The sequence below is a fragment of the Eucalyptus grandis genome, chromosome 9 (genome assembly GCF_016545825.1).
Source record: "Eucalyptus grandis isolate ANBG69807.140 chromosome 9, ASM1654582v1, whole genome shotgun sequence".
In the NCBI taxonomy this organism is placed as follows: Eukaryota; Viridiplantae; Streptophyta; class Magnoliopsida; order Myrtales; family Myrtaceae; genus Eucalyptus; species Eucalyptus grandis.
The window spans coordinates 29798096-29810599 of record NC_052620.1 but is presented as its reverse complement, the minus strand read 5'-3'; the positions used below and the strand labels follow the sequence as shown (position 1 = coordinate 29810599).

Below are 12504 nucleotides of genomic sequence, written 5' to 3'. Positions count from 1 at the left end.
TCTTTCTGGTTCAAGAGGTTTCAAATCATTTTACTTGGGCTGGGCTGGGCTGGGCTGGGCTGGGGACTCGTCTCATTAAACAAATCGAAAAAATATAATTTAAGTGAGAAGCCCTAAAACATATTCCTCCTATTTATTGACCGCGCCCCTCTCATGAGGCTCTCGAGTAGATTACTTTTAAGAGTGATAAATCAAGTTAAATTCTTCTAATTGAAGTAGATTTATTCTGTTTCCTATGTTGTGCTTAAGTGGCAATTCAATACTCACATATTCTTAGTTAACTGAATTTTGGGGCAAAAAAGATATGCATTGCATTGATATGGTTGATTCTAAGTCCATTATAATGCAACTTTTCCTTATTTTACAATAAAATTAATGAAAAATTCATTAGCATGAATTCTGCAATGAATACATGTAACTAATTTTGTTTATGAAAATGTTTTCTCTAAATAATAGTGTCCTTGCATAAATTAAATGTTATAATTAGGAATGTTACGCAATTGTTTTTATTTGTGGTTTTTCGTCAAATTTGACCTTATTGCTATCTAGAAAATAAAAAAATAGTCTCTTTTGCATCAATGCACTTAGGAAAAATTTCAAATAAGAGTTTGAAGTGCCCTCATTTTCTCAAATGAGGCTCTAAAGTGGACATTGTTTAAAATAAGAGCTTATAATGATCGGAAAACAAATCAAAATGATCTTCCCATATCCAAAAAGTCATAAGAGATTAGGAGATAAATCAACATGATTTTCTTATCATATAATTCCAATTGGGATTGGATTTGCTCTTATAAACAAGAGTCTTCCTCAATGGAGAAGAACATACAAAAAAAAAAAAAAAAAAAAACAAGAATCTTAGAGCAACGTAGCGTGGCGGAAGAAACAATCTTCTTCTTCCAAGAGAGTTATCTTTGAGTGTGACTTTGTGAAAGATTCAGATCCACAAATTTAAAATAGTGAAAGATCTACTTAGGATGAAGTTGTATCACATCATTTATCATAGTGGTTTTTCCCTACGCCTTGGAGGGTTTTCCACATGTGTTATTTATTATTAATTTGTACCGCTTTCATCCAATATTTCATCATATTTAACTTTCATAGAGATAGTAGTGGGAAAATTATCCGGGTTTTCCCTTACCAAAAAAAATAAAATATATCCGGGTTTTCTCCGCAAATATATATATATATATATATATATATATGTATATATTCTCTTTTCTTATAAATTGGGGAATGTAATAGACGTATAATATGCTAATTATAGTGAAATTCTCAGTTGGATGTAACCTTTATTTAAGGGTGAACATGATAAAATTTTGCATCTCAAATTCTTTTTCTCGCTTTTCTACTCTCTACTTTTTTTGTAATTGTGCAGTGAAGTCTAACACTAAGAAAGATGAAAATTTACTTACCATGAAATGGATTCCTACCCAGACCATTTAAAATTAATGATTTACTATCTTATCCATCTTCGATATATCTTGATGATGAACCCTAGCATGATTCACGGCTGCCGTATTCTATTCACTGCGACATGCAGATAATGATGCGCACGAATTTCAATTTTGGATTCCATTTTTTGCAGGGCCTTCTTTCTTTCTTCTGTAATGAGCATAGATAGCCAAGAGCTAAACAGGGAGGAAGGGGGAAAAATATAAAGTGACCCAAAAATGGGACAATCAATGACAATGTCTGGTCTCACTTTGGGTCGGCACATGAAGATTAATAATCATTGATTTTTATCCCAAAGGTGGTGGTCCAATGTTACCTCTGCATAATATAATTGACAATCAAGGTTACTGTCATCTCACATCTGTGCAAATTACATTCATTCTCCTCCACTCACAACTATTTTTTGTCCCTCAAGATAATGATAATAATAATTATCATTATTCTCACCATACCTAAGTCCTAGGCTTTTTTTGGATCATATATGTAAGACCCAAAGGTGAAAAAAAGGTGCCTGCTCATCATATCTTTTTCATTTACATTCAAAAAACATAATCAAGGCATTTTGTTATTTATTTTCCCTATGAACCTGTTCACTATTTTTTCTTCTTTTTGTCTGTAATTTAGCTGTGGTTTTCTGTTGGCTCAATCTCCAGCACCAAATCTCTCTTGAACTCCACATAAGGGTAAGCGATGGGGAAATCATCTGGTTCTGTCTTCCACCTACATTACAAATTAACATCAGAAGAGATCCACTGGCTTATATGATTCAAGACTTCTAACAAATTAATTGCATGCTATTCTCGCGACAATTTCTATAATATTGTATCATGATTGATCGTATCTATATCGTGTTATTGCGTACAAGGTATAGATACGAATACACCGTCATGCTGTTTGCTTGAATCATTATAAAATGCAAAGATCGAGATCGCATATCATGTCGTTGTCCATTCGTATAATGTATGGTGTGAATTAAGATTTCGATTACAGGTTTTCTCTGGTAACTGAAGCTGAGGACGAGGTGATGAAGAAAGAAGGCAATTATGAGCCGCGCGAGTTCGGCGCCGGGACAAAGTCGAAGTCCACCTCCGAAAGGCATGACCTTCTTGCTTATCGCTTTATCCTGCCGACATACGTGAACAAGGTTTATGCATATCATGATGATTTAAGTGGAAAACTAAGAAAAACACGTTTGGACTTTATTTTCTGCTTTTTCATATGCTTTGGACCTCATTTAAATAAGCACACTAGTGGAAAAAGGGTCTACATGCATTCAAAATAAGTGAGACAGTGCTTCTTTTTCTTCATCATTGGAGCAGTTTGGCTTATTCGGTAAAACAAACCCTGTCCCACATAAATTGGGTAATTACCATGTAATCAGATTTTTCTAACTCATGTTTTTTTTTTTTGGTAATTTTTCTAACTCATGTTCATGTCTGTATGAATTTAATAATCAAAGAGTATGCACCTTCCATCTCAAGGGATCGAATTTCATGGGATTTTCATGAAGAGTCGGATCAAGATGCGTCCCGACAAAGATAGGAAATACTTTCCAACCTGAGGGTATGGTCAAACCTGAGAGAGTGTTTTCACAAATTTAATCTCGTTTCAGAGAGAGAGAGAGGTACAACAACGCTACTAGAGAGCTACCTTTTAACTCAACGTCCTGAAGGGCTTTTCGGTGCACAAACTTGACCACATTCCCACATCTCAAAGCTTCACATATGACCTATTCATATTTTAAGCTTTGCATTAGCCTATCAGAACTTGCAAGTGTGACCTACTGATTACGATTTAAAAGATATAATATGTGTGGTTAATCTTGATCATACATCATTAGTGTACTCCATTTGCTTGTAATCTTCCCCGTTCAAGGGCTCTTCGCTCCCCTTTTTTCGCCTTATTGCTAGGTGCTCTTCCTGTGTACAAAAGTTAAAGGAAAAGAGAGAGAGGCATGAAAACATCAATACCTTTTTAGTTGAAACTCATTACTGACCATACATATATCTATATTGAAAAAGCACTTTGGTTTCGTGGATGACATTTGCCTGCGAAATTCTAGTTATCATCCTTGAGCTGTTATGGTTGATGCGTGCATGATCGTGAATTCTTTCGAATCAGGTGGGTCTCCTATGAAGCTCGCTATGGCCGAGAGAGAGAGAGAGAGAGAGAGAGAGATCCTTGAGCTGTTATAGTTGATGCATGTGTCACGGTCTGTGAATCCTCCCGTACTCGTGACACTTGTGAGTGGTGCTCGGGATTATCTGGTGAAGAGTGTGGGGCAGAAGGGTAGAACACAACTAGTCCGTGGGAGTGGCATCAAGATGGTTGGTGCTAGGAGTTCTAGAATAGAAGGATTATATCATTTAGGAACTCTGAAGACGGGGTAGGCCTCCCGTGCACAAATTGGTCGGGAGCTGATGCCGCTCTCCTGACAAGGCCATGGCAGGCCGAAACCAGTTGTTATGCCTAAAGAGATCTGCTGTCTTACTCGATAGACTAGATGCCCGAGTGAAGCTGGGCGTGGTAGGATCTCGTACGAAAAATTATTCACCGTATCGTTCGTGGAACAACTAAAGAAAGGGCTGGCCTGGTGAATTCCGCTCGTCAGGTGCCCGCGGGTCGTTCCGAGGCTAAGGAATCTCTCGGCCTATGACAAGTGGTATCAGAGCAGGAATCCCTCTAGTAAGTGAGCGAGTCGGAGAATCGGACTCCTCGCTCATGTGTGAGTCGAACTGATAAGTTCTAGTAGATGGGTACTAGGATGAGTCGGTTTCTCGTCGAGCGGCATGCGAGTTAGAGAAGAACTGAATCCTCACTGAATAGGGATAACATTCTTGGATCGATCGGTGAATTCGAAAAAGAGGTCCACTATCACGTTTTCAACAAGGAAAGAACCTCCATTGGTTTGCTGGGGTCAAGATGCTGATTAGGCTGAAATGATGTTGCCAAAAATGCGGTTGGCGAAAAATGCCACACTTGCTAGAAAGCGCAGGTGACCGAGAAGGGCTGAGTGGCTGAGATCAAAAGAAGCCACCAATGGAGCAAACCTGTTTTGTTAGGCGAGCGTGACCGTTCGATGTGAATTCCCAAAAGTGGCACATCAATGGTTAATTCACGCAAGGAAGTTGAAATAGCTAGTACGAGTATCTAGAGGGGGGGTGAATAGGTATACAAAAAATTTCTCGAAGCTTGCACGATATTTAAACAATTAGAGAATTTGCAACAGTTAAAAATTCAATCGCAAGACTGAGTAAGGGAAAGAGAGAATTGAACACTTGGTTTATAGTGGTTCGGCTTGATTCAAGCCTACGTCCACTCTTTTCTGCACTGACAGCCATTGGCTGGATTCCACTATGATCAAAGAGTTGTTACAGTGTTGATATTCCTTGATTTCTAGGTGTAGATGATCTACCACACTCACTCAAGGCGTCACCAAGTATAAACACTCTCTGTATACAATTTCGCTCAGTCTCAACTAACAATCAAGGATCTTAAGACTACGGAATTTTCTATCGATCACACACTTAAGACAACTAGAACGTCTTCCTTTTATACTCCTTCATGCCATCATAGCCGTTGGCACTTACCAAAGGAATTCCTCCAATCTACCCGTTGGACGGAATCAATCAAGAAGATCATCCGAGCTATTTAAGGAATCGATGATAGCCCATCAATCTGTTCGCCCATACAATCGGGATCTCGGTTTCCAAGAATAGAATAATCCAAGATTATTTCTCGACCATCGGATCTTCAATCGATCTTAGATAAGAATTAAAGAATCCGAAATGATTATCCAACCAAAGAATCTATTCCAGAGGATAGGATCAAATCCTCAACCATAAACCTCGGCTTTGGATTTCCTTCAACACTTTGGATTAGAAAGACTGTCATGAGAATGTTTTGAGTCTTGAGTCTTGAGTCTTGAGATTACAAAGTCTTGAGACTATAAAGTCTTGAGACTTTAACTATCGATATCCAGACTTAGACTGATAGAAATGTTTTGTCAGCTTCAAAATATTCTGGAAAGATTTCTCCAACAGAAGTGACAGAGCAGATTGCAACGAGGGCGTTGCAAATTGAGTGGGGGAGAATGTCACGGTCCGTGAATCCTCATGTACTCGTGACACTTGTGAGTGGTGCTTGGGGTTATTTGGTGAAAAGTGTGGGGCAGAATGGTAGAACACAACTGGTCCGTGAGAGTGGCGTCAGGACGGTTGGTGCTAGGAATTTTAGGATAGAAGGATTATATCACTTAGGAACTTTGAAGACGGGGTAGGCCTCCCGTGCACAAACTGGTCGGGAGCTGATGCCATTCTCCTAACGAGGCCATGGCAGGCCGAAACCAGTTGTTGTGCCTAAAGAGATTTGCTGTCTTACTCGATGGACTAGACGCCCGAGCGAAGTTGGGCGTGGTAGGATCTCGTACGAAGAATCATTCACCGTATCATTCGTAAAACAGTTAAAGAAAGGGCTGGCCTGGTGAATTCCGCTCACCAAGCGCTCGCAAGTTGTTCCGAGGCCAAGGAATCTCTCGGCCCGTGACAAGTGCTCCATTCCCGGCCTGTGACACATGCATGATCGTGAATTCTTTCGAATCAGGTGGGTCTCCTATGAAGCTCGCTATGGCCATTAGAAAGAGAGAGAGAATCCTTGAGCTGTTACGGTTGATGTGTGCATGATCGTGAATTCTTTCGAATCAGGTGGGTCTCCTATGAAGCTCGCTATGGCCATTAGAGAGAGAGAGAGAGAGAGAGAGAGATTGATGCGTGCATGATCGTGAATTCTTTCGGATCACGTGGGTCTCCTATGAAGCTCGCTATGGCCATTAGAGAGAGAGAGAGATGCACCTTGAGTTGGAGGAGAGAGGCGGGCTCGTGGGCGAGAAAGAAGACGATCAGGGCCATGAGGGTGGCGGTGGTTTCGTAGCCGCCGAGCAAGATGTCGAGCACGATGCTCACCATCTCTTCCTCGTTCAACTCCTCCTTCCCCAGGATCACGTCCATGAAGTCTCCTTTCTTCAAACCCGCCGCACTGCCTGTCCTTCTTCTCTCTTCTATTATCTCTCTCACGGTTGAGGAAAGCCTTGCTCTTGCCTGCCCAAGGTTCAAAAGAGCAATCATTTTTTCAGCGGCATTATTATAAGACATCAAATATATATTTTCAGAGATCATAAAAATACGCCGAAGAGAGATATAGAATTTCCATATATTCTATATCAAACAATTAATAGTACAAGTGCAGGTTTTATTAAATGATAGTCTAACATTCAGGTTGCTAGGCTTTAAGTGTGTACCTTCACGGCCATGGCGTATGGGGTCCCGGGAATATATAAGGGCAAGGACACGAAACCCTTCATGTACGTCAAGAAATCAGCAAGTATCTTCCTTGCCCTCGGGTCTTCTGGTTCAATACTCAAAAGGGTCTTCACCATAAGGCTTAGTGCAAACTAAGAAATTGGAAACAAAAGAGAGAGAAAAAACACCGTTTTCAATCATCAAAATAAGAAATCTCATGATTGCCCTGTACCAATCTACTAAGTCATATACAAAACGCACTAGTTTAAAAATGAAAAAATCTCTCTCCCCCCCCCAAAAAAAAGAACCTAGAAAAGTGTCTTGTCTTGCATGAGTGATTTAGATATAATTTTTACTGTATGCAATAGTAGGGCGCGTTTCAAAATATTTCATTTCATGAAATGATTACAAATATCCTAAATTTAAAGTGTATGCATGAAAGTGCAAACATGTCAACATTCTGATATCTATCAAATCTAATTTAGCAGTGATTGTAAGTATTAAAACCTTGTATGCTAGATTTAGGGTGTGCATGACAAAATTTCTAGAATAGAAATTGATTTCTGACCAGAAATTGATTTCTCAATTTATGTTTTAGAAATTGAGAAGTTGAAAATTTTAACTTTTGATTTTTTCTTCAAATAAAAATCCGTTTCAAAAATAGAAAAATCAAATTACGTTATCAAACGGATTTACTCTCCAAATCTGTTCGGCAAAGAGAAATAAAGAAATAGAGAAGTGGAAATTTTATCATGCGCAGTCTTAAGATCCTTAATTTTAGAAAGACATCATAGTAGACGGTTTTCACATCAAATTGCCATTGCGTGGTTGATAGAAGCTGAATTACACTCATACCAAAAGTGGACTTACCATTTTGGCTTCTTTACAGAAAGCAACCTGTTGACGCCCTTTCCACGACTCCAACATGGAGACCGACAGCCTATCGACGCACCGGTGGAATTCAGAGCTCGACTTGGAGGCAGTGACGAAGTTGACGGCCACGCTCCTCAGCTTCTTATGGAGGTCTCCAGAGACCACGAGGAGGGAGTACTTGCCAAGAATCCCGTGCATGGGCTTCGGATAGCTCGCCTGGAACAGCCTCTCCTCGTTCTGGAGGACGAACGTGTTGAGCTCGTGGTCGCAGGAGACTATGGTCGGTGACCCGAAGAGATGGGACTTGAATACCTTACCGTACCTGTGCATCAACTGAATGAGATCATCATCTCTTACATTGCAAGTCCAAAGTGGGTAAACAGTATATAAAGTCTGCGTAGTTGAACCGAAAGGTTTGGATGCCCTGTGTCTATTCTGAATCGAAGGTTCGCGGTCGACTTTTCACTCACTTTTGTAAACTCCTTGCGTCCGACAAACGGAAAAAACGAAACAATAAAGGAAACGTAGCATATTTGCTCGATGAGTCATACCTAGAGCAGTGATCTTGCAAGAAGCTACCGAGAGAGTTGGACCGGTGAGGCGAGAGGAAGGCGAGAGTTTCTCCGAGAAGAGGCCATCCCTCGCTTCCCCGAGGCAGGTTTCTTGCCCTAATGTCCTGCTTCCAGAAGAAGGATTTGAAGAAGAGAAGCAGAAGAGCCAAGCAGAGGCCTAGGAAGATAGCAAACACAGTGTCGAGCAAGCGGCAACAAAAGATATCCATGGCCTTTCTTTGAATTTTTCAGCAAAAGCAAAGCTCAGAATACACGCACACAAACAACACAGCACTGTACTTAAGGGGCTAATTTTGGGGAAGCACTCTTTTGAGATGATGGGGTATTCTCCTTGCGTTAAATGTTTCGCCCCAAAACGAGACCGCTGCTGTTTTCGCTGGCCTTCTTTTGATTCTGCTTTAATCATTTTTTCCCAAAGAATGATGTAATATTTAATGTTAAAATAAATCTCGAGTTCAAGCCTGTAAAAGAAAGCCCTAACATCAATCGTAGGAAAGCGCAGAGTTAATTTTTCAGATAAGCTTCGAACAAGTTTGGAACTTCAATTTCGATAACTCTCGGATGTGGAAAATCGGATTTTGCCTTTGTGTCAATTTAGTCCTAAACATTTTTTTGGTGCCGATTTAGTCCTAAACCTTTTTAAGTTGTGCCAATTCAGTCCTTTCTGGCCAATTTTAGCCGGATTTTGCTGACTGGACGTCGGCCGGTTGATGTGGCATGATCGGCGCCGACGTGGACAACTTTTTAATAATATTTTAATATTTTTAAATACTTTTATTTTTTTTTTCCTCCAGCCCGGTCGCCGAGGTCCGACGACCGGCCAGAAGCGACCGTCGGCGAGGTCGGCTCGCCCTCGCCGGATCTGGCGAGGTCGAGTCTTGCCGGCCATGGGCGAGGGCCGGCGAGGGCGAGCCTCGCCCATGGCCGCCTCGCTAGATCAGCCGGCGAGGGTGAGCCTCGCCCATGGCCCGATCTCGGCGAGGCGGCCATGGGTGAGGCTCGCCCGCCGATCCGGCGAGGTCGAGCCTTGCCGGCCATGGGTGAGGCTCGCCTCACCAGATCCGGCGAGACTGGCGAGGGCGAGCCTCGCCCATGGCCTGATCTGGCGAGGTCGGGCGAGGGCCAGCGAGTAGGGCGAGCGCGGTTCCCGGGTTACCCGGGAACCGGAACCGGCCGGAACCGGAACCGAACCGGAGGAGGGTCCGGTTTGGTTCCCCGGTTCCAAGGGGACCGGTTCCGGTTCCGGTTCCTTTTTCTAGGAACCGGAACCGGTCTCGAACCGGAACCGGAACCGGTTTCGGAACCGGAACCTGTTTCGGAACTGGTTACTTAGGGCAGAAAAAGCTCAACCTTGGATGTTCTAGTGACTTGTATGTGATGTTCTAGTTGAAGTTTGGCTTCGGCCTCTAAATGAAAGTTGTAAAGAACTTCTTGGAGTATAACATACTCAAATTTGGGACAAAACAAACAAGTATAAGTGGGTGAAATCGTTATTCTTTGGAAAGACTGGATCTGGAGATTTTGGGACCGACCCTTGATGAATGCATGGACTGTAAGGCAACCTTTTTGTCGAAATTTCACTTCAGTTTCTTAACAAAAGTTGTAAAGGACATCCTGAGGTACAACATATCAAAAATTTAGAGAAAAAAACAAGAATAGGTAGGTGAAATCGTGGTCCTTTGGAGATGGTTAGATCTGGAATTACGGTACTACGAACAGGGATTTTAACCGTCCATATTTAATTATCTAGGACGAATTTGACTTCTATGTTTTCATGAAGTATCTACCTTATGGTCTTGGCTATCACATAGTCGAATTTCATAATTTTTAAGGTCATTTGGGTATTTAATCGGAAATGTTTCTAAAACTGTGCAATCTGATGTGTTCGGATCTTGTAAGTTGCAATGCATGGACTATATCATTTTGTATGAGGTTCTTTTGGAAATGTGTTCTGCATGAAATATCTCTCTTCATGTCTTCCCTACAACATATTTAAATTTAGTAATTTTTGTAGTTCATTTGCCTATTTAACCAAAAATGTTTCAAAAACTGTGCAAGTAGAGAATAGGAAAAGTAAATCGATTTTATCTTTTAATCCATAACGAATTAGACTACGATTTATTCATGAAACTTGTACCTCTAGGTCTTAAATACAACGTATCCAAATTTCAGAATTTTCTGAGTTCATTTAAGGGTTTAATCGAAATTGTTTTCAAAACTTGTACCTCTAGACATTCTTGTTCTAGTGGTGTTTTATTTCTACTTTCTAGTTTGCTATTTGTTTTGAAATTTCTAATTATATTCTATTATTGTTGTGCAGTGCGAAGTTAATGTATCAAGATAACATGTCAATGGGAAGTTACCGTGTAGTATACACGTACATTATAGTTTTTTTGGTAACGTGCGCATACGTTATATTTTTTTTTTAGTAACGTGCGTGTACGTTATAATTTTTTTGGTAACGTGCGCATACGTTATAATTTTTTTTTGGTAACGTGCGCATACGTTATATTTTTTTTTGGTAACATGCGCATATGTTATAGTTTTTTTTTTTTGGTAACGTGCGCGTACGTTATATTTTTGGATAACGTGCACATATGTTATAGTTCAAATCAAAATAACAAAAAAAAAAGGAACCTGTTGGAACTCCGGAACCGACCACGGAACCTGTGACAGTGGGTAGGTTCCAGTTCTCGGCCTTCCTGGTAGGTTCTAGGTTCATCATTTTGAGGAACTCCGCCCTGAGGGTAGGTTCCCGTTCCTGGACGGAACCGGCCGGAACCTGGAACCGCTCACCCCTACCCCGAGTCTCGACCTCGCCAGATCCGGTGAGGCCAACCTCGCCCATCGCCCATGGCCGGATCCGGCGAGGGTCGGCTCGCCCTCGCCGGCGACCGACCGGAGGAAAAAGACAAAAATAAAAAAAAAAAAAATATTTAAAAAATAAAAATAAAAATATTATTAAAAGTTGTCCAGCGCCGATCGTACCACGTCAGCCCGGCGGCGTCCAGTCAGCAAAATCCGGTCAAAATTGCTGGAAATGACTGAATTTGCACAACTTAAAAATGTTTAGGACTAAATTGGCACCGAAAAAGGTTTAGGACTAAATTGGCACAAAGGCAAAATGTTTAGGACTTTTTAACACTTTTCTCGGAAAATATCCCAAGAAGGTTTATCTGATGATTTTTGAATTAAAGTAAAAGATATTTTGGACAATAACAGCAAAGCAAGAGACGTGAGCTTTCCTTCTATAGGTTAGAGTCAGTTTCCAACATTGGCCTGCAGGAAACAGAGGGATATATTCCATGCTCCATATTAATATATTTATTTTGTCTAACTGGTGATGGCACATCAATTTGCTTGGATTAAAATTCGTTGAGATTTTCATCCTGATGCCAAGTCTTCTTGTCAATTACGTCCTTGCATATGTGTGATAGCCAATGAAAGAATTCATGTATAATTTCTTTATGAGATTGAGTGTTCATTTTGCAAGGAATTATGGGGCTAAACATTGCATGAATTATTCGGTGTAATTGGGGCTGAGAAAACACTGAGACTGTTTGAGTGATTCAAATATAGTTATAATTTCTAACATGTTGCTTGATTTATAGTGAAATTCATTATTACTCTTCTCATGAACGTATGTCATTATAACCGATACATAAATCTGGTATCTGATCTATTTTATTGTTCAACCGCTTACTTTTGCAACAATATTTTGATGTAACTACATGCTATTCGTCTTTGCTTTAGAAAATTTGCACATCTTTTTTTTTTTTAATTGGTAGTAGACACGTTAGAAATTATTCAAGCTGATAAACTACAAGAAATTATCACTTTTGTGTTGAAATAAGACCTTGCAACACAATGACTCAACCGATGCCATCCTTTCACGGAATAATACGACCTTTTAAAGAATGGCTTTCAAGTTTTCATCTAATTTTTGTCTTTACTCGCAGTTTGGGACGGAGAAAGCATTTGGCTCAAGTTACATCTAATTTTTGTCTTTACTCGCAGTTTGGGACGGAGAAAGCATTTCGAAGCGGTTATATTGTACACGACACTTCTATAAATCTCCAAGAATCGGAAGAGGGTTGACGTGGCTGATTGTGGCTTTTCTCTATTCTAAGAACGGAGATTAACAATTGACATGTTATTATTAGGACTCATGGAAAGTTTTTCATGTTCTTGTCATGGACAAACATCCATTGGCACAGCTGGACAAGGTTCAAATGCTCAATAAGGCCCTTGCTTCGTTTGGTTACAATTAATGTTCTTGTTCTTTGAAAGAAAATAGTTTGAATTCTTGT

At 40.5% G+C, this 12504-nt stretch overlaps 1 protein-coding gene across 1 annotated transcript; it reads right to left on the bottom strand.

Annotated features, from left to right (window-relative positions):
• Positions 1 to 2072: 2072 nt before the first annotated feature.
• LOC104420630 (cytochrome P450 724B1) lies at positions 2073 to 8403 on the bottom strand. The gene is made up of 9 exons (XM_039302522.1): positions 8174 to 8403; positions 7620 to 7944; positions 6749 to 6901; positions 6303 to 6548; positions 3285 to 3371; positions 3160 to 3181; positions 2921 to 3027; positions 2460 to 2575; positions 2073 to 2175 (listed from the first exon to the last, which is right to left on the bottom strand). The coding sequence occupies exons 1-9, from the start codon at positions 8401 to 8403 to the stop codon at positions 2073 to 2075; spliced, it is 1389 nt and encodes a 462-aa protein (XP_039158456.1).
• Positions 8404 to 12504: the final 4101 nt, after the last annotated feature.